This window comes from Mobula birostris, chromosome 10 (genome assembly GCF_030028105.1).
Source record: "Mobula birostris isolate sMobBir1 chromosome 10, sMobBir1.hap1, whole genome shotgun sequence".
NCBI lineage: Eukaryota > Metazoa > Chordata > Chondrichthyes > Myliobatiformes > Myliobatidae > Mobula > Mobula birostris.
The window spans coordinates 105,524,526-105,547,342 of record NC_092379.1 but is presented as its reverse complement, the minus strand read 5'-3'; the positions used below and the strand labels follow the sequence as shown (position 1 = coordinate 105,547,342).

Sequence of the window (22,817 nt, the reverse complement as noted above, 5' to 3'; positions counted from 1 at the left end):
TTAATCACAATATGATTTAAACATTATCTTATTGGTTTGGTCTTAACACCTCAGTTTAATTTTTATCTAATCAGTATATAATGAAAAAATTAATTAACATTTAGGCCCTATCATTGTAGCACAATTATATTTTGGATTCAATGTCGCTATAAGCATAGTTGGGAATAAGTTACACAATAGTCAATAGTTTGGAAGTTACACAAAATTTGCTGCTGTCAAAAATAATGACTAGATACATACAGGTGGCATTGCTACTGACATCTTAAAACACCGCACAAAGAAACAAAGCTTCAGTTTGCACAGTTGATAAAAAAAAACTGTCAAGTGTCAAAGGCAGAGCAACATGGCCTTCTTGGAGAATTTGATAAGCAATAGACTAGACAAGGATATAAGGAGGAAATATTAATTGTAAGGTTCTGAAGAAACATGTGACAATAATGAAACATTGAGATGATAAAAATACATACGGAGGTGTATGGTCAAAAGACTTCACAAAGTTAAACTTGCTCAAGGTAGCAGAGCAACTTGAAAGCAAGGGCTTCAAAGTCAATCTGCCTTGAATGGTAAGAGAAATCATTCCCGTGGAACTTGGAAAGAATCTGGGTAATGAGAATGCTGGGTTTTGTAAAGTTGTGGAACAAATCAAATGTTTATAAATTGTAATCTGCGGATGATAAAGAGGTTCGTGTTGTAGAGAGTACAGTACACACAATGCAAGCATAAAAGTTTAAAAGTTTTCAAAAGTATCAACTTTACAATGAATATCAAACACGGTAGCTGCCATGCCTTCCATATTTGGAGTTTGTGATGATTTATGCGGTCTTATCGACAACGTTTATCCATATTTAACACTTCACTGGTGCACCGACCCAACAGTTAAATGGACCATACACCGTATCCTCCTCCCCTCATACCGGGTTCACCACTATGTCCTACAACCAGCCAGAGGGTCGAAAACCTACAGTGTGAGAGCAGCTATCTACAGGTTGTCGTTGATGTCTGAGGGTCTGTTCTGGGCCCAAGTTTGGCCAGAAACAGAGACTGTTTATTGTTTACATGGACGCTGCTCTAGGCCCGGCTCCCTCACGCCGGCTTACTTACCCCGCCGGCCCGGCTGCTTGAATGAGTGACTGGCCGTCCTCCCCTGGAATCTCTACGATTTTTCCTACCTCTTTCTGTTTGGGGTCCTGCGGGTAAACGTCTGGCGGCCCGAGCCGAGGCCTTTTCAATGGCCTATGCTCATAACTCAATATCCCGAACGCCGCCATCTTTGGGAAACCCGGCTTCACCCAGCGAGCGATGCCGAGCATTGACGGAAATTGCCGAATCCGAGCGATGACGGAGTTTAACGAACCCAAGCGCCAAAGACATTCTGGATTCCAATCTGTGGGACATACAGTATGACGCGCCCATTTGGTTGAACCACCTGTGTTACCTCTCTCTAACTCAGTTTTAGGTACCAGAGAGTTAGAGTTATCGTCATAGAGAATTACAGCACAAAAACAAGCCCATCTAGTTCATGCCGAAACAATTTACGCTGCCTACTCTCATCGATCAAGATTACTAAGACAAACTACTTGGAAAAAAATAGCATCTTCACTGACTCTTGAAAATGTCTGGTTGATGACAACTCAAAATGTAGAAGCAGTATTCAAATCCATGTGTCAGGAATATACAGAAGTCCATCGTAAATTGCAGAAGGAGCATACATTTGAAACTACCAATCTGTCCCTCTCATAGGGCAGTTTCTGTACCATCGGTTCTGTGCCGTGATCAGACAAATTATACTGTATCCAAGTCTTCATTCTGATACACTTTCAACCGAGAGAGACAATAAATGTTCAAGTCATACAGCGGCAGAAAGACCCAAGATATCTGATGTCAGTGCTTTTGATGATAGGAACGTAGAATTCTAACATCTTACAGAGATGATGTGAAAGATCAGAAATACGTCAAGTTTTGCATTGAACTACTGCTGCTAAATTAACAAATTTCACGACACATGCCAGTGATAATAAATCTGAATCTGATTCTGATTCTGAAGACAATGTTGGTGGGGGTCGTCAAATCTATTAACATTCAGCCTGATGCTTGGAATACTGTCAGTGCGGAATTTTTTCAATGGCCAAATTTCCGAGAAAGAGGCGCTGCAATTGGAATTCTCGTTGCTTCTATTATCAGATTTTAAATGGTCATCCTTGAAAATCTTGAGATTCTGCTTTTGATTTTATCAACAGCGACCATTGTTTCCGCTGTGAATTCTTCAGAATCCCCTCTCTAGCTCAGGTGTCGTCTTTGATTGACAGCTGAGTGGACCAATGAAGACACAACGAACGTCACCTGTAGCTGCGGGACGGGGGCGGGATTTTTCGAGTCAGGTGCTTGGAATTGGAGAGAGCGGGAGGCGCAGGTGGCGGAGTAGGCAAGTGTCGTGGCGCAAATCAGTCGCCAAAAGATACCGGGTGTCCCAGTTGCGGTGCCACGAACCAGACGTCGGAATTTGTTTTCGGAGCCGTTTGGCCGTGACTGAGTGGCAGATCTTGAGCCCCGGTTCCACCGGTCCAATGTCCGCCGAGCGCGACGTTGTGCAGGTCCCCGATGACTTGGCGTTCGCCTCGTTCCGGGAGCAGTGTGAATCGATACAAGGATGGCAACAGAAGTACAGCAAACCCGGTGTTGAAGTGTGGGTACAGGCCGCGTCCGAAGGAAAAGGCGTACACCGAATCAAGGTAAAAAAAAAATCGTAGTGGGCATTGCTAAAAAGGCCTCGTATCTGTATAACACCGCCGTATGATTTACACACACACACACACACACACACTTAGCGAGTGAATTACTTTTGGAGCGTATTCTAGTGATGAACAGAAACGTGGCAGCCAATTTCCGTGCAGAAGGTTACAAGTAAAACAAGTGACAATTTAACCTGCTTCTTTGCTGTCTGTTGAGAGAAGTAGTGACTTTACATTGTACTATTTGACACGGTAATAGGTGGCATTTCGCAAGAGTGTCAGCGAATATATTAATGCTGAGCTACTGTTGAAACACCAGAATGGATGACAGAAGGGTTAGTTAGAGAAACAAGTTTTATGGGATAATCATAATATGAAGAGAAGTAGAAAGTTGTGAAGGTTTTCTAGGGGAATCCCAGAGATTGGAGTTTTGGAAATTAAAAGTTTTTTGGCTACTGATGGAGTGATTAAATTTGTGGAAGGACGAGCAGATATCTTGGAAAATTTATGGTATAAAGTTACACAGCGCAGAGGCCCTTCAGCTTCCATGCTCTGTACAACCATCAGTCACCATTCACCATTGGTTTCTCCATGTGCCCATAATTTTCTTCAGGTTCTATCACTCATCTGCATATTGAAGGCAGTTTACAGTGGCCAACCAGCATGTGTGGCATGGGGATTAGGAGCACGGTGGGGGTTGGGGGGGGGGAAGACTCAAGCCGTCAGAGACTCTATGGAAGGAACTGAATTTCTGTGAGATGGTAGCTCTTTTAGCTGTATCACTGCACCATCCTACATTGATGAATATGATTTCAAAGATCAAGAAGAGCAATACTATGGAAGAAAACAAAAAATATTTTAAATTGAGATTTTGCTGGATTTAATATTGGATTTAATAGTGAGGGAAAGCATGCTGATGAATAGAAGATAGTGACCAACAGAGGTGTGTGGATATGAGAATAGAAGCTGATAATTCCTTCTTTAAAGCTAGATAGATAATCACAATTAGAGCAGTTTCTTCCAAAAGTTGGAAGTCATGGGTGTGATGGGATTCTCATCTTGTCTAAATGAGTACAGCTCCAGCAACCATCAAGTACAACTCCATCTAGGATAAATCATCTGATACCCAATATAGCACCCTAGCCATTCATTTCTTGCAACATAACCAGAGTTTATGTACAATACAGCACAATATTTCTGTAGCCACACTTTTTTTCACAATCAGAATGACATCACACTTGAGACTTCTGCATTTTGAAAGGAACTGCTCTAAATGTGATTTTCTGTCTAGTCAGAGAAGTAGTCATCAGCTTTTATTCTCATACCCACACCTCTTGTTACAATATTCCACTCATCAGCATGCTTTCCCCCAACCATAGAGCCAACAATATTGTGTCAACCAACATCTCAATTTTAAACAAATCATTTTTCTTCTATAGTCTTGCCATGGTAAGCATGTCAAGTGCTCCAGTTGTCTCCCATCTCCCAAAGATGGGCTGATTGTTGGGTTAAATGACTATTGTAATTACTTCTCGAATGGATGGGGGCATTTGTTGGCCATCTTGGCAACCATTGGTAACAAAAAAGTGGGAAAGGAAATTAAGTATGAAAGAAATTCAATTTTTTTTTGTAAGGGAACACATGAAAAACCCACAGATGAGAATACCATCAGATTTTCTTAAAGGAAGGTCTTGTTTAACCAACTATATTAACATAATTTAGAGTGACAAAATAATGTGTACGCACATTGATCTTTCAGTGATTTCCTTGAAAGTATTTGATCTTTGGAAGATTCAATAGAGCAGGAACGTGACACACAGCTGAGACTCGGAAGAATTAAAGAAAATCATGAGCACATTTGAGTTGTGCCTTAAGTGAAAGGATCTCAAATTGGTGTGTCACTGTAGTGCTACTTCTCAGTTAAGGAGAAATAGATAAAATTTGCAGAACATTGTTGCCACATTGTTATCTGTGGAGAGATCGTTGTGTTCAAATACAAACAACCTTTTTTTTGTATATCAGGATAGTACTTAGTGAGTAATACTGAATACGTAGTAGCATGGAGATGCAAATGAGAAAGGACCATGTGCTTGAAAAGAAACACTTACATTTATTATGACAACATGTGAAATGTCAGTGTTTCAAACTGCTTCATAAAGTGTGACTTAATTAGGAGTGCAGGGAGTGTTTGTAAACTATTAATTCAGCCAATCCACTCCAATTCCCTTTGCAAGTTGCAGTTGAATGTGCTTCTACTATCATTTGGGTGATACATTCTAGATCATATTTTCACTATACCAAAGTAAAATTCTCACCTTGCATCATCACCATTTCTTAAACCTCCTGTCATTGGGAACAGCATCTCATCCTTCTGACAAAACTTTTACCTCTCAAGTCTACTCAGTAATTTCAATAACCTCATTGTTAAGGTGTCTTCATTTTTAACAATATTATCAACATGTATTGCCACTGTCAAAAATTTGTTTTTGTGAATTCCCTGGTGTCTTCATTGCTGCACCCCCATCAAAATTCGCCATCTTACTTGTATTACTCATCCTTGTTCTTTTTTTTAAAGGACATCCATTTGCACATTATAGTTCAGTTCTGTCCCTAATTCTCCCCACTGTTTATTTTTACCAAATGTTGTGTTATCTGTTAATTTTGAAATGAGGCCTTCTAGTATCCTTTTCACTTTTAATTTGCTGAAACAGGAGCTTTAATTAAACAGTTAGAGCATTTTATTCAACCCCAGATGATAGTGCATAATGTTGAGCTCCATTCTTGATGGCACTGATGTCCATCCAAAATGTGATCTGCAGAATTGTACCCAGAATTCCAGCTGAGATCTGGCCAGAGATTTTTTTTTAAGAATTTAAAACTACGGAATCCTAGCTTTCACATCCTTAACAGCGTTGTGAGAACAAGTACGGATTTGGGAGAGGAGAGCTGCAGGTAAAGCTCATTATACTTTATACTTTATTGTCGCCAAACAATTGGTACTAGAACGTACAATCATCACAGTGATGTTTGATTCTGCACTTCACACTCTTTTATTTTGAACAGTTGAGAGAATGTACCAATGATTATAAATTGGATTAGGGAGGTAATTTTAGTTTGGGGCCAATGCAACAATATTTTGTGCTTAATTTTGTCGGCCAGGAATGTGGAATGAACCTGAAGGTAGATTCTGTGTGCAAATGCTATATCAACATTAGATTGTTCTTCAGAGTTTGGCCTTGATCAACACTTCTCCATTTTATGACTTCTGTTCATAGGTAATACAATGCTGAAATTGGTTTGGTGAATGAATTGTATTTTCTGATTTTAAAAATCTGTTTCTAGTGTTTAAAATCTGCATTGTGCACACAAAAGCCTTTGAAAAATATCATACTGATCAACCAAAAAAACTGAAAAGGTACATATGGGAAGGAATTTGAGGATACAATAGCGTCTTTGAAGACCCTCTGAGATAGATACATGGAGCTTAGAAAAATAGTGGACTATGCGCTAGGGAAATTCTAGGCAGCTCCTAGAGTAGGTTACATGATTGACACAACATTGTGGGCCAAAGGGCCTGTAATGTGCTGTAAATTCAGGATGAAAGTAGATGTGATGAGACAGCAAAATCACGTGGCTCAAATTGTCAGCAGCAAAATGTTTAATGTCTCAAAAAATCAAGTCTTTCATCATCATTCATTTTCAAAGTATTTTAGTTTTATTTGTGTTTTGTATAATTTTTAAGGCCTATAAATATAAAACTCTTTAAATGGCAGTACTGGAACTGACTGTAAAGCTCCCATCTCTTTGCATTTTGTGTAATTTGCTCTGGCATTGTATAGTTGCTGTGTCATTACTTTACGTCACTGGCCTTTTAATTCAAATTTTGATGTTACATGGTATATGTCTTACATGGATTATTGTCATAAGTGAATTCTTATTTTGCAGTGAAACTGATTATCTAGAGTGATAGCAAATATGTGTGGTGATGATACAAAGAACTTAGGAATAAGAATTTTCTATTTAGCTATTGAGCCTCATGTACATGTTTCAGTAAGGGCATTTAAATTTCCATATTTCTATCTTTGATCCATTGCCTTAAATATCTTTTCAACAAACATCACTCAGAATTAACATTCAAATATTACTATCTCTACTGTATAGAAAGTTTCTGAACTTCACTGCTAAAAGACTAGTTTCTAATATTTGAATCAGAATGTCCTATGTTGTGAACTTATTGTTTTGCTACAGCAGTGCAATACAATAAAAAAAAGTTACAATAAGAAATATAAAAATAACTAGTGCAAAAAGTGAAGTAGTGTTTATGCATCATGGTCCATTCTTCAGTCAGATGGTGGAGGGCAAGAAGCTGTTCCTAATGGTTCTAATGTATCCTACCAGTGCAAGAGTGTCCTTTTAGAAGAAAGGCTACTATCGTCATATTAATTCTTCTAAATATATTTGGAAAGTTCAATCTAATCTCAGTAAAATATTTAATTCCAAAAATGCTTTCTAGTTTCTGTAATTACTTCTTGAAATCCCAAGTAGCATTCTGGTAAATCTATGCTGTACTTCCTCATGGGCACTATGCTGTACCTTATTTTGAATAATTTTGCTAAGCCATAAGCTACTGAATGCTTTGGTCATTACTGAGTTGCCTGGTGACTTTGGTGCATTACAAAATGAAAATACAGAAGAGAATTAAGACATCTGAAATGTGCTGTTTTAGAAGATTGCTACTTGCACACTTAACACTGATCCAATAAACATTAAGCGGCAAATCATTTGAGTATCTGGAACCTAGGAATAATTGGTAAACATTGTCTTGTAAAGAAAGCTACAATGAATTGAGAAGGACAGATGCACTTGCCACCAAGTGGTAGATTTGACAATGGCGCAAAACTGATGACCAGGATGTGGCTTCTGCTGACATGTACCGAGCTAGCCAGACACAGTGGAATAGAAAAAAAAGTTGCCCCCAACCAAGTCAGAGTAATTTTGTGCTCAACTTGAAAGGTCTGATGCCAAATATGCCAACAGTTCAGGCCTAGCTAGAACTTTCTATTATTGCAACATTACTAACAATCCCTTGAACTCCATTTCTTTGCAAATATAGTGTCATCTCTCTGTACATGTTCAAAACGCTCTAATGATCTATGAATGTTCACACTACCACCACTATTTCCCCCATGTTCTTCCCTCCTCTGCTTTGTTTAAAATACTGTTGTTTTGCCTACATTTAAATCTACTCAGCAAAGTTTTGGCCCATTGATCAATATTCATATAACATTTTGCCTCTTTATGATTTACAGTGGCAAAAGTATCTTAAGTCCATGGATATACAGTGGTATGCAAAAGTTTGGGCACCCCGGTCAAAATTTCTGTTATTGTGAATAGCTAAGCGAGTAAAAGATTACCTGATTTCCAAAAAGCATAAGGTTAAAGATGACACATTTCTTTGATATTTTAAGCAAGATTACTTCTTTATTTCCATCTTTTACAGTTTCAAAACAACAAAAAAGGAAAAGGGCCCAAAGCAAAAGTTTGGGCACCCTGCATGGTCAGTACTTAGTAACACTCACTTTGGCAAGTATCACAGCTGGTAAACACTTTTTGTAGCCAGCTAAGAGTCTTTCAATTCTTGTTTGGGAGATTTTCACCCATTCTTCCTTGCAAAAGGCTCCTAGTTCTGTGAGATTCTTGGGCCGTCTTGCATGCACTGCTCTTTTGAGGTCTATCCACTGATTTTCGATGATGTTTCAGTCGGGGGACTGTGAGGGCCATGGCAAAACCTTCGGCTTGCATCTCTTGAGGTAGTCCATTGTGGATTTTGAGGTGTGTTTAGGATCATTATCCTGTTGTAGAAGCCATCCTCTTTTCATCTTCAGCTTTTTTACAGATGGTGTGATTTTTGCTTCCAGAAATGGCTGGAATTTAATTGAATTCATTCTTCCCTCTACCAGTAAATGTTCCCTGTGCCACTGGCTGCAACACAAGCCTAAAGCATGATCGATCCACCCCTGGGTTGAACCCTTTTTTCTCCAAACATACCTTTGCTCATTGCAGCCAAAAGGTTCTATTTTAACTTCATCAGTCCACAGGACTTGTTTCCAAAATGCATCAGGCTTGTTAGATGGTCCTTTGCAAACTTCTGATGCTGAATTTTGTGGTGAGGATGCAGGAAAGATTTTCTTCTGATGACACTTCCATGAAGATCATATTTGTGCAGGTGTCGCTGCACAGTAGAACAGTGCACCACCACTCCAGAGTCTGCTAAATCTTCCTGAAGGTCTTTTGCAGTCAAACAGGGGTTTTAATTTGCCTTTCTAGCAATCCTACGAGCAATTCTCTCAGAAAGTTTTCTCGGTCTTTCAGAACTCATCTCGACTTCCACCATTCCTGTTAACTGCCATTTCTTAATTACATTACGAACTGAGGAAACGGCTACCTGAAAACGCTTTGCTATCTTCTTATAGCCTTCTCCTGCTTTGTGGGCATCATTTATTTTAATTTTCAGAGTGCTAGGCAGCTGGTTAGAGGAGCCCATGGCTGCTGATTGTTGGGACAAGGTTTGAGGAGTCAGGGTATTTATAAAGCTCTGAACTTTGCATCACCTGGCCTTTCCTAATGATGATTGTGAACACGCCATAGCCCTAACAAGCTATTTAAGGTTTGAGACCTCAGTAAAAGTTATCTTACAGTTCCAATCTCTTGGGGTGCCTAAACTTTTGCAGGGTGCTTCTTTCCTTTTTTTCACTAAGATTGTAGAAAACAAAAATAGTACACTAATCTTGCTTAAAATTTTGAGAAGAATGTTTCATCTTTAACTTTATGACTTTGGGAGATCAGTTCATCTTCTACTCACTTAACTATTCACAGTAACAGAAATTTTGACCGGGGTGCCGAAATTTTTGCATGTCACTGTACTGTATAACTAGGAATATTAGGATCAAAATAAATTGATTGTGGTGAATTTATAAAGACAATTATAGACAAGTGTATCCCCACAAAGAGTTAGTCTTCCTTCAGTTAGTCCTGACGAAGGGTCTCGGCCTGAAATGTTGACTGTACCTCTTCCTAGAGATGCTGCCTGGCCTGCTGCGTTCACCAGCAACTTTGATGTCTGTTGCTTGACATCTGTGGCAAAAAGCTTTGCTCTGTGATGAGCTCAATGCCTTTTATGCTCATTTTCACCATCAAAACATGGAGGAATCTTCACAAATTCCAACAGCCCTTGACCACCCTGTGATTTTAGTCTCTGAGGCGAACGTGAGAGCATCCTTCAGTAGGGCAAACCTACAGAAAGCATCTGACTGAGTAATGAAGACCTGTGCAAATCAACTGATTGGTGTGCTCACTGATATCTTTAACCTCTCACTTCGGCAGTCTGAGGTACCCACCTGTTTTAAGTAGGTTTCAATTATACCAATGTGCAAGAAAAAAACATGGCAACCTGCCTCAATATAGTAACTATCATCCAGTAGCACTTGCATCCACTGTGATGAATAGCTGTGAGTGGTTGGTGATGAAGCACATCAACCCTTGCTTGAGCAACTTAGATCTGCTCCAATTTGCCTACCACCATGAATGGTCACCAACAGCAGATGCCATTTCATTGGCTCTGGAATATCTGGACACTGAAAATGAATCACATTTAATATCATTGGCATACATCATGAAACTTGTCTTGCAGCAGCAATACATAATAAAATATGAATTGCAATAAGAAATATATATCTCGAAGAAGAAAGCCCTTAACTCTGGGTGGAGTCATTGGGACGCCGTCATGATGGCATTTATTTTTAAGCAGGCTTTCTTATTTTTACAAGGCCGAGTTGCTAGCTCGACACTCAACCCAGCACGGGTGGAAAGCGTGCAAGGGGCCAGCTTGATTTTAACTCGGGAGCCTTCACTCTGAATCCGGCGCTGATGCCACTATGCTACCAGCCGGCTGTATACATATATAAAAATAGAGCAAAAAGAGTGGGAAAAAAAAGAGGAAAAAATAATGAGATATTGTACGTGGCTTCACTGTCCATTCAGAAATCTGATGGTAGAGGGGATGAAGCTGTTCCTAAAACATTGATTATGTGTCTTCAGGCTTCTGTACCATCTCCTTGACAGCAGCATTAAGAAGAGGACATGTCCTGTGTGATAGGGGTCCTTAATGATAGATGCCACCTTTTTGAAGCATCGCTGTTTGAAGATGTCCTCGATGCTGTGGAGGCATACATCAGGATACTCTTCATTGACTATGTTCTGCATTCAATACAATCATCTCCTCAAAATTAATCAACTACCTCCAAGACCTAGGCCTCAATACCTCCTTGGGTAACTGGATCTCTTTCTTCACTTGTTGACCTCAGTTAGTTTGGATTGGCAACAACATCTCCTCCACAACCACCATCAGCACAGGTGCACCACAAGGTTGTGTACTTAGCCCCCTGCCCTACTCGCTTTATACTTGTGACTCTGAGGCTAAGTACAAAGCCAATGCCATATTTACATTTGCTGACGACACCACTATTGTGGGCCAAGTCAAAGGCAGTGACACGTTGGCATTTGGAGGGAGATTGAGAATCTAGCTGAAGGGTGCCACAACCACCAACTCTCACTCAATTTCAGCATAGCCTAAGAGCTGATTATTGACTTCAGCAGGAGGAAACCGGAGGTCCATGAGCCAGTCCTTATCAGTGGAGAGATTCAACAACTTTATATTCCTCTACATTATCATTTCAGAGGATCTGTTCTGGGTCCAGCATGCAACTGCATTTACAAAGAAGGCACAACAGTGCCTCTACTTTCTTCAAAGTTTGCACAGATTCACCATGTCATCTAAAACTTTGACAAACTTCTGTAGATGTGATGTGGAGCATATACTGACTGGTTGCATCACAGCCTGGTATGGAAACACCACTGCCCTTGAACAATGGGAGAAAAAAACTACCAAAAGTAGTGGATACAGCCCAGTCCATTGCAGGTAAAGTCCTCCCCACTATTAAGCACATTTACAAGGAGCCCTGTCATCCATCATCAAGGACCCCTACCAATCCAGACTATGCTCTCTTCTTACTGCTGCCATCAGGAAGGAGGTACAGGAAGCTTTGATCCTACACCACCAGGTTCAGGAACAGTAATTACCTCTCAACCATCAAGCTCTTGAACCAGAGGGGGTAATTTCAATCACCCGAACACTGAACTGATTTCAGAAACTATAGACTTGCCTTTAAATACTCTACAACATGTGTTGTTGATATTTATTGCATATTCACTTGTTATTTCTTTTCTTTTTATTTTGATATTTGCAATCTGTTGCAAGTTGGTTGTTTAGTCTGTGTCTGTGTGCATTTTTCATTGATTCTATTGTTTCTTTTTACTTACACTGATTGCCCTCAACAAAATGAATCCTGGGGTAGTATATGGTGACCTATATGGTCTTTGATAATAGATTTACTTTGAAATTTGAGTTCTTGTTGCATTAAACCACACCCTGTTCGGCCACTGTTGTCATTACCTGGTTAAATTCAAACACTTGACCATCATGTGTCTATGTGCTCAGCAGTTTCCTTGCAAGTTCAATAATTTGCAGTTCCATGAACTTCACATTGACGAATAGTCTCCTGAAGTGCATCACCAAATACTTTCCATAAATCCATATAAATAATATCCATAGACGTGCTTAGTACTTTATTGATTATTTTTAAGTTAACTCACCAGGTTTACATGGCATACAAAACTATTTAAAAATCTATCTTCAGAGAAAAAATAAAAGTATTGAGTCATTCTCATTGTAAATTCAAATAGTTTCACAACAAATGCCAGGCTACCACCAATTCACTGGGTATGAATAAATAATGAATTTCATTTTTACTACTTTTAAAGATAGAGCATTGCAAAATAGAGATCATAGCAGTTCCTGGGAGCAGCAAAAAATATGCTACATACAATTTTATCTACAGTACCTTCATAAGCTGTGTAAATAAAAGCACCAAATTGCATATATAATTATATTGAACAGATTAGCAAAGCTGTAACAAATGAAATTTGATATATTCCATCTGACCTGTGCCACGTGTGAGCTAAACACCCGCTCTGCCACCAGCACCATTCCCCCCAGTCTGTTGGGGGAAATGTGGTTTAAAAAAAAGGGAGAAAAATGGAAACCGAGGTAACAGCGAGTCACATTCTTGTTCTTCAAACTGGGTGGTGATAATGTAGCTTCACTAACATGAGAGTAAATGCAGCTGTCATGTTTAAGGTGTGTAGTAGGTTATAATGGCATCCAGTGAATTGTTCACCATAAATTAAGCTGCAGTCTGAAGCTTTAAACCAATGGGGGAGGAGTAGTTACTCGGCAGCTGCTGCTGCTTTTTATCTGTTTGCATTTTTGTCCATGTCATCAGCAATTCACCATGTGTCACAGTTTCAAGGCAGGTAGTAATTTTTGAGTTTAGTCATCAATTTTATATAAAATCTTCTCATCATTAGAACATTTGGAATCGTTAATTATCTATTCTGAATCATCTAAAGATATCAATTGAGCTTAGATCTGCTGGAGACTGGTGATTAGTAAATATTAATATATCTTAGAAATCTACAACTAAATTGAAATATTTGGGAAATTTTGCTAAACAATTTTCTTTTGCAGTGCTCTCTCTTTTTGCCAAGCTCTTCACTACTTGAGACAATTTAACTTTTTGGTTTATTTATGTCTTCTAATATACTGATTCCTTGTTGATTTGCAGTTCTCTATCACTCCTGTAATTGGGCAATCTTCACATATGAGCCTGTATGTTGCAAGTCAATAATTTACCTACTGGATGTAAATATATCTGCACTGAACTTCCATGTCCACTTTCCAGTGAAAGGCAGAGATCAGCATGAACTTCAGTCGCTTTGCTTCCTTCTCCGACAGTGTGTGCTGGGGTCATTTGTAATGAATAAGAATGTGAAATATAACAAATTCATTGTTCATATATAGTTGTGCTTATAAAAAAAAGTTTGAGAACTTTTCCATGCCACATGCTCACTACTGGACAACAAAGGCTCACGCTGTTTCAGCTTGACAACCAGCCATTTCTGTGATTATATTTAAAGTATAATTTAATTTAAGTTATTTAAATGTACACTCTTAGAGTACTCAAGTAACATCACTTTGTTAAAGAATGAAAATTTACCAACCATAATGAATATCACTAACTTCCTGTGGACAAGGATTGAGCTTGGTGCTTTTATATCTTTATGGTTCATACAATGTATCGTATTCATCCATTAAATCAGGGGTCCCCAACCTTTCTTGCACTGTTTTAATATTGACAATATTCTTGTGGATCGGCCAACGGGGGTGGGTGGTGTTCAAGTTCAACAGTGTGTGACAGAATGAGGAAAGGTGCAGCTGATTCATATAATTTCATATCGCCAAATCATATTGTTTCCTCACGACCCGGTAGCACATGCTTTGCAGCCCAGCGGTCGACTGCATTAAATCACTTAAATAGTGATGTTTCTTTGCCATTTCATGTCTTTTCAGGAAAGGCAGTCGAGTAATTATTGAAAACTGTTGTAGGTGGAAATTTGCCCTTATGAAATTTACAAATCACTGTCCAACAATTCAGGATATGTAATAGAATTTACTCTTATGGAATGTAGGTGGGTGGAAAATAAATTAACACAGTGCAAAGGTGACAAAATTTTCTTGTTACTTTTTATTTAGTTGCTCTTACTGTGTAGCAATAAGATTTGGTTATGATGTCATCATATCATTTGGGTTGGTAGTCACAGTGATGTCCATCCTCTCCTGAGCTCTCTCCTATCCAAGGACATGTGAGTGGAAAATTCATAGAAAAGCACTGCTGTGCTCTTCATCTAAAAGGTATTTTCTCTATTGTGTTGTAGTAGCCACATCTATCTCTTACAGTACCTCCTTAAAATAATCCTTCAGACTTTACTTCACTTCTACTAATGTCAATAAGACCAAGGAACCGATAGTAGACTTCAGGAGAGGGAAACCAGAGGTCCATGAGCCGGTATCATCAAAGGATCAGAGGTAGGGAGTCAGTAACTTTAAATTCCAGTGTGTTACTATCTCAGAGGACACATCATATAAATATGACTGTGAAGAAAACACAACAGAGCTTCTACTTCCTCAGGAGTCTGTGGGGATTTGGCATGTCATCCAAATCCTTGGCAATCTTCTATAAATTTGTGGTGGAGAGTGTTGACTGGCTGTACTACAGCCTGGTATGGGAACACCAATGCCTTTGAGCAGAAAATCTGACAATAGGTAGTGGATTTGGCCCAGTACATCATGGGTAAAACCCTCCCAACCATTGAGCATATCTACATGGAACATTGCCATAGAAAAGAAGCATCCATCATCAAATATCCTCACCAACCAGGCCATGTTCTTTTCTTTCTGCTTCTGTCAAGTAGAAGGTACAAGTGCCTCAGGACTCGCACCACCAGGTTCAAGAACAATTACTACCCCTCAACCATCAGTCTCTTGAACAAAAGGGGATAACTACTCATTTAAGGGCTCTTTTAGCTTGTTTTTTCATGTTCGTTATTTATTGCTATTTATTATCTATATTTCCAAAGTTTATCTACAGTTCCTGATGTTTACAGATCCTGCTTAGTTACTGTTCTAGATTTGCAAAGTATGCCTGTGGTAAAAGAATCTCAGGGTTGTATGTTGTGACATGTATGTACTCTGATAATGGATTTTACTTTAAACTAAGGTACTTTGCTTTAACCCCTTATCCCCCAGTCTCCTTCAACAGCACAATTCTCCCATGAATCCTATCCCTTTCCCTGATGTCGCCACTTCCTAATCCATGAGCCTTGCGTATCAGACAAAGTAACTGGCAAAAGCAGATGAACTGTAGTAGTTTAGCACTCTGAAACGTCTGATCACGTAGCCTCATTGGATTGGGCTTAACAAATGAGGGACTGCCAACCCAATCAACTTGGCGATGTCATATCCAGATCTTATCCACTTACAGTACTTACTGACTGAAGTACTAATTGACAAAGTTTGTTGCTTCTTTCACATGAGCTTTGTCTATTCCCCTAGTCAAATGTTGATCTCTGCTGTTAAATAATTGTCAGTATTTCATTAGTTATAATGTCGTTGCTGATAAAATGGCTTAATGTCAGAGAAAAACATCCCTCCTACATCATGGAAATCACTGGGAAAAGGGGGCTGATGTTACAGAAAATCAAGACCAGGAAGGTAACCCCTCTATAACGTGAGGGTCACTAACAACTGGAGAAATCACAAGCAAGAATTCTGGCTGATGTTCTGTGTACTATGCTCCTATTACGACATGTTGAATATTGCTGTGTTATCTTGTATCAATCTCAGTCCTAAACATGCACATACTTTAGTTCCTTTTTGACTACCTTGAGGATGTATCACATTCTTCTTTTCCCTTTCAGTGTAGAATGGAACTTAAAGATGTATCTGCAGAGACGGTGTATGATGTACTGCATGATAATGAGTACCGTTACAAGTGGGATAAGCAGGTCATTAAGACTTTTGACATTGCACGACTCACAGTGAATGCAGATATTGGGTATTATTCATGTGAGTGAATTTAAGGTTTCTACATTTAAAATTTCAGTGAGTACAAAAGTTGTTTTGTGACAAATTGCACAGGAGGAGGACATATTCATTTTGTTTAGGCAAGCTAACTATAGTTAATTATTAGTGATCTGTAAATGAATTGTAAAATTCATGCAGATGATTTTACAGGCTGCAGTGAGAACCAGGCATATAAGTGTCCTGACATAGTTTATTGTTTATGTAATATATTCTGTCGTTTCCTAAAATCTAGTAGGTCAAACTTAATTGGTACAATTAACAGAAGAGATCTGAGGGTTAATTACATTCCAGCTGGGATACTAGTTTATTTTGGTGTTCGTGCATTCAAGGGAAATACTGGCAGTTTTCCAGATGTTAGATGAACACAGGATTGTTGGAGCATCCTAATATTCACTGAATTTGCCATTAAGGAACAGCAACCTGAGCAAGGTACTGAGCTGCTCCTGTGAAATTGTAATCCATAAATTTTCAATGTTATGGTGGAAGTTTAATAAGTCTATAATAATTCTGCACCCTTTCTGCATGAATGGTGTGGCAGTGATCTGTATTCCTAGAATGAATTTGAAAGTCAACAGGCTCCCAAGTTTTCAGTGGAGAAACCACGTGCTTTTATTTGCTCTTTATTTATAGATTTATGTATTTCACAGATAGCATAAACTACAATAGCTTGCATTATTGTAACCATGATCTTGGCCGCCTTCAGACCTACTCCCCATCATTGAGTTGCTAACTTTAGTTGCACTAATGTAAGTTGAGAGTGAAATGTGATTGTTTTAAAGTAAATATCATTTTGTTTAATTGCTCGCATCTACATGGCAACTTGTGTTTTGAAAAGAAAACTTCAATTTCTTCATACAATAAATAGCTTTTAATTCGTTAGATAGTAAGGCCCTTCAAATAGTAATGGCAGGTCTAAGTGATTAATCTGTTTCTTGTGTTTGGTTGGAGAGAAAATATTGAGCAATGCCACAAAATTGTTGACATTTGAGCAAGGGGACAGAAGTCTATCTGCTATTGAAATCGTGGCTGAGTTCTAAACATTTCATTGAGCTCAATTATAAGGTTCATGATATCATGAAAACTGTTGTCAACTAGCCATGCACTTAAATATAGCATTGGAAGTAGGAGTGTAGTTTGCCTACTATACTATTAACTATGTATGTTGTATAATTTGAAATTAATACTTTAAAAATGCACCAGTGTTTTGTGTCTATTTTTTTCCTCAGGGAAATGTCCAAGCCCCCTTAAAGATAGAGATGTGATTACTTTAAGGTCATGGCTTGTCATAGACAAAAATTATATGATCATCAACTACTCTGTGAAACATCCTGTAAGTATGAACTCCTGCACCTTATCTCCAATACATAACAGAGAACAAAACTCTTCAGAGTGAGAGAGATGTTAATGTAATTTATTTAAACAATTGTATTTCAAATGTTCAAGCATTGATTAGATTAACTCAAGTCCCTCAAAAGCCTCTAAAGTAGTTTGTTTGCTCTGGTTTAGATTTGCTCTGGCAAAAACAATACTGTAGCATGAATTTTATTGGTTCGAATCTGATACTTGGTGCTTGTATTCTGTGGCTATGCTACATAGTGTGTGTATAATACACCCATAGTATATGTATTCAGACTAGTTAACAGTGTTTCTATTCTTGGGTTGTGAGGTCTAACTTAAATCCTACCTGTAATCCTGGTTACTAATGTAATAGAAACACAAATGATACAATTGTTTTTTAAAGTTTTGATATCAAAATACTTTTTTTTAAAAAAGCACATAGTATCATCAAAGTCTTTTTCAGAAAGCATACTAGGATTGTGTACAGCAATTCACTGTTGGCTTGAAAGTTGTTCTCATGAGGCTTTGGGTCAAGCACTGGAACTTAGATTTTGAATTTCTTATCTATTATTATGCATTAAGCTCTTTTAATTACACAGTGCTTCTGATATGCACTGAACAAAATTGGAACTATTTATAATATCTTGCTATTTATAATAAGTTAGCAGTAGAAACCAAAGTGAAGGTGACATTTAGCCAATTGAATTTGACACAAGGACAAGTGCATTCCTTCCTTTACAGTGGTAGGGGAACGAGATACCTTATTCCAATAAACATAGTGAACTTCTACTAGTAATCAATTGTAGAGATGTTTTAAAGGCCAATAATTAAGTACCATTCATGAAATTGGGAAATTAATAGAGTAATTGAAGGCAGGATCAAAGATGTTTTGAGAAGAATTGTTTGATAGAATTAAGAATTTCATCATTTGACCAACTGCTATGAAAATAAGAGTGATTTCATATCTGAAACATTTCGAATGATGAAGATGTAACGATTAGAGTCATGGCTTGGAACTTCCACTTGTTTCCAGGCTATTTTCCTTAAATGAATTTGCCTGCTTTCAGTGAAACCTGTGGAAAAGATAGCATAATTTTAAACAGAAATTGCAATATAATGCAATGCATCAGCTGCATTAGTTTTAAGAACACTGTAGAAGCCATTCTCAAGTCATGAAAAAGGCCCACGGTGAAATTAATTACTATTTGGGTGTTTCCAGTGACATGACTTGCTTTTAAGCTTTCTGAAAAGTAACAAAAAGTAAAGTTAGTTCCTTTGGCTACAAAAAAAACCAATGGTTGGGTTTCATTTTCTTTTTTGGATTCACAAATAACTAGTTGTTTTTCCGCACTCTAATGTGAAAAGAGCTGAATTTAAGTCTTGTTTTTAGACAATTTGAGTTACTTGCAGATGGCTTTTTATGTGCTTATTTTTGATTTTATTGGTTCACTTTATGATATCACTCATTAAAGCAATTTTTAAACATAACAAAACTCTAAAATGGTGCTCAATTGCGCTGCTTCGATACAAGTTTTTGGATCTGCTCTGCAAATTAGATTAAATCTACAATCAGTTGAGATAAACTGTTCTAAAAGGGCATGATTAGCATCAGAATGACTGCATTATCATTGAAATCTCTACTCTTGGCCTTATTGAATTTTCAAAGTGTGTACAGAGATGGGAGTAATCAGGAAACTGACCAGTAATCATGAAATATGTTAAGCACAAATGTATTTCTTGTGCTCTGTGTGAACCTTGAATCAGTGAAATTTAAATGGACAATATTCAGACAATATTATTTGGCAAGCATTATTCATGAGTGCTAGTAAGTAACCAGCCCCAGTGTGAGACTAATAGTTTGCATCAATGCAATTGCTTTTGCTGAATCTCTCAGCAACAATAAGCTGCAGGTTAACTAGACCAGTAAAGTAAATACTGCAGCTGTAAGAGCTCAACAGAGTAGGTCTTGCTCTGGCAGAAGACCCATTTCCCAATTCCCCTGAAGCCTTGCCATCAGATACAAGACACAAGAAAAACATACTGTAATCTCTAGTTCCAACTATACTCAAAACCTGACACAATCCATAAAACATCAGCCCCATTGATTGGCATTCCATCAGTCACCTGAAACATCCACTCCTTCAATCATCCGTACATTATAGCAGGGTGGTCGATTAAAAATGTATTGCAGATACTGCCAGCACTATTTCAAAAACCAAGAGGTCGGAGCAAATTAGGCCATATGGCCCATCGACTTTGCTCCACCACTTCATCATGGCCGATCCATTTCCTGATCCTGGAATCATTTTCGTGATCCTCCTCTGAACCCTCTCCAATGTCAGCACATCCTTTCTCAGATAAGCGCCCAAAAACTGCTCACAATACTTAAAGTGAGGTCTCACCAGTGCCTTATAAAGCCTCAACATTACATCTTTGCTTTTATATACTCGTAATTTCAAAATGAATGCTAATATTGCATTTGCTTTCCTCATCAACGGCTCAACCTACAAATTAACCTTTAGGAAATCCTGCATGAGGACTCCCACATCCCATTGCACCTCAGATATTTGAATTTCCTCCCCATTTAGAAAATAGTCTACACTTCATTTCTTCTACCAAAGAGTATGACCATAAAATTCCACAACTGTATTCCATTTGCCACTTTTTTACCCATTCTCCTAATCTGTCTAAGTCCTTCAGTAGCTTCTCTACTTCCTCAAAATTATCTGTCCCTCCACCTATCTTCATATCGTCCAGAAACTTGGCCACAGAGCCATCAATTCTGTCATCCAAATCATGGAAGTGTAATGTAAAAAAAGCAGTCCTAACACAGACCCCTATGAAACACTAGTTAACAGCAGCCAATATGAAAAGTTTCCCTTTATTCACACTCATTGCCTCGTCTCAGTCAGCCAGTGTTCTATCTTTCCTGTAATACCATGGGCTCTTAACTTTTTAAAAGAACCTCGTGTGGCATCTTGTCAAAGCCCTTCTGAAAATCCCAGTACACAACATACACCAATTCTCCTTTGTCTATCCTGCTTGTTATTTTTTCAAAAGAATTCCAGTAGATTTGTCGGGCAAGACTTTCCAAAAAAGAAACTATGCTGACTACAGCCTATTTAATCATGTGCCTCCAAGTATTCCAAAACCACATCCTTAACATCTTCCCAACCACTGAGGTCAGACTAACTGACCTATAATCTCCTTCCTTCTGCCTCTCCCTTCCTGAAGAGTGACATTTGCAAGTTTGCTATCCTCTGGAACCATGCCAGTATTTTCTTTTTTGAAAGAATAGTACTAATGCCTCCACAATCTCTTCAGCCACCTCATTCAGAAAACTGTGGTGTAGACCATCTGTTCCAGGATTTATCTACTATGAGACCTTACAGTTTCCCAAGTACCCTCTTCCAAGTGATGGCAACTTCACTCACTTCTGCCCCCCCCCCACCCGACACTCTTGAACTTCCAGCATATTGCTAGTGCCTTCTACAGTGAAGACTGATGCAAAACACTTATTCATAGAAACATAGAAAACCTACAGCACAATACAGGCACTTTGGCCCACAAAGTTGTGCCGAACATGACCCTACCTTAGAAATTACTGGGGTTACCCATAGCCCCCTATTTTTCTAAGCTCCATGTACTCAAACCACATTATCCAGTTCGTCTGCCATTTCTTTGTCCTCCATTACTATCTCTCCAGCATTATTTTCCAACAATCCATTATCTACTCTGTCCTCTCTTTTTCTCTTTATATATCTAAAGAGATCGTCGGTATCCTCTTTAATATTAGCGGATAACTTACCTTTGTATTCCATTTTTACCTTAATGATTTTTTTTTAGTTGCCTTCTGTTACTTTTTTAAAAATGCCCCAATCCTCTAATTTCCCACTAATTTTTGTTTTATTATATACACTCTGGCTTTGATTCCCCTTGTCAATCATGGTTGTGTCATCCTGCCTTTAGAATACAACTTCTTTGGGATGTATCTATCCTACACCTTCCAAATGGTTCCCAGAAACTAATTCCTTTTACTCTACCGCAATACTGATATAGTGGACTTTAGCTTCTCCCTCTCAAATTGCAAGGTGGATTCTATCATATTATGAGCACTGTTCCCTATGTGTTCCTTACCTTAAGCTTTCTAATCAATTTCAATTCATTGCACAACACTAAACCCAGAATTGCCTTTCTCCTAGTGGGCTCAACCACAATAATTCTGACAAGCCATCCTATAGGCATTCTACAAATTCCCCCCCTTGGAATCCAGCACCAACCTGATTTGTCTTATCTACCTGTATATTGAAATCACCCATGACAATCAGAACAATGCCCTTATTACATGCATTTACTATCTTCCATTCTAATTTGTAGCCCACATCATTGCTGTCGTTCGGAGGTCATAACTCCCATCAGGGTCTTTTGACCTTTGAAGTTTTTCTTGGTTCTACTCACATTTCTACACCTTCTCATCCGATGTCACCTCTCTCTAAGGATTCGATTTCATTTTTTATCCAGAGCCACCCCAACCCCTCTGCCTAGCTGCCTGTCCTTTGAACACAATGTGTATACTTGGATGTTGAGCACCCAGCTATAATTTTCTTTCAGCCACAATTCAGTGATACCCACAACGTCATACATGCCAATCTCTAACTATGCTACAATTTCATCTACCTTGTTCTGTATACAGCATACATTCAAATATAACATTTTCAGTCATATATTGATCACCCTTTTCAATTTTATACCCTTTTATATTGCAACTCATCCCGTTGACTTCAGTTTTGCCCTGTCATCAGCTTGTCCTTGCTAGGAGTCTCACTATACACTGCCTCTATTTGTAAACCAACTGCTCCATCTTCAGCCATATCACTCTGCCAAATTAGTTTAAACCCTCCTCAACAGCTCTGGCAAACCTACCCACGAGCAAGGTTCAGGGATAAATGACTGGAGAGAGATCAGTAGGGAGGTATGAGCTGACAGGAGTTGCGAAGTGATCTCTGAATGCGGGGACAGGGGGCAGGTTTGTGGTGGATAGTGGAATGATGTGACTGGTGGTAGAATTACTTTGGAGAGGATAGAAGTTGCAGAGGATTATGTGTTGGATCCAGATGCTCGTGGAGTGGTAGGTACGGACACAGCTCTCA

The 22,817-nt window shown here is 38.6% G+C and overlaps 2 protein-coding genes across 7 annotated transcripts in view; one reads left to right on the top strand and one right to left on the bottom strand.

The window, feature by feature from the left end:
* med12 (mediator complex subunit 12) overlaps window positions 1-1,310 on the bottom strand; it is a 174,840-nt gene extending 173,530 nt beyond the window's left edge. For 2 of the 3 annotated variants that reach the window (XM_072270758.1, XM_072270759.1), the window contains exon 1: window positions 1,170-1,293. In XM_072270758.1, the coding sequence (XP_072126859.1) occupies window positions 1,170-1,268 (99 nt within the window). In that variant the 5' untranslated portion in view covers window positions 1,269-1,293. Of the gene's footprint in view, window positions 1-1,169 lie in introns of all 3 variants that reach the window. The other variant, XM_072270757.1, reaches the window with a different exon arrangement.
* A 1,078-nt stretch (window positions 1,311-2,388) lies between these two features.
* Window positions 2,389-22,817, top strand: part of stard14 (START domain containing 14) — a 32,904-nt gene continuing 12,475 nt past the window's right edge. For 3 of the 4 annotated variants that reach the window (XR_011887562.1, XM_072270755.1, XM_072270754.1), the window contains exons 1-3: window positions 2,389-2,729; window positions 16,164-16,311; window positions 17,556-17,659. Coding sequence is in view for 3 of the 4 variants with exons in the window: in XM_072270755.1 (XP_072126856.1) it covers window positions 2,565-2,729; window positions 16,164-16,311; window positions 17,556-17,659 (417 nt within the window). In the remaining variant the exon portion in view is untranslated. The remainder of the gene's footprint in view (window positions 2,730-16,163; window positions 16,312-17,555; window positions 17,660-22,817) is intronic. The other variant, XM_072270756.1, reaches the window with a different exon arrangement.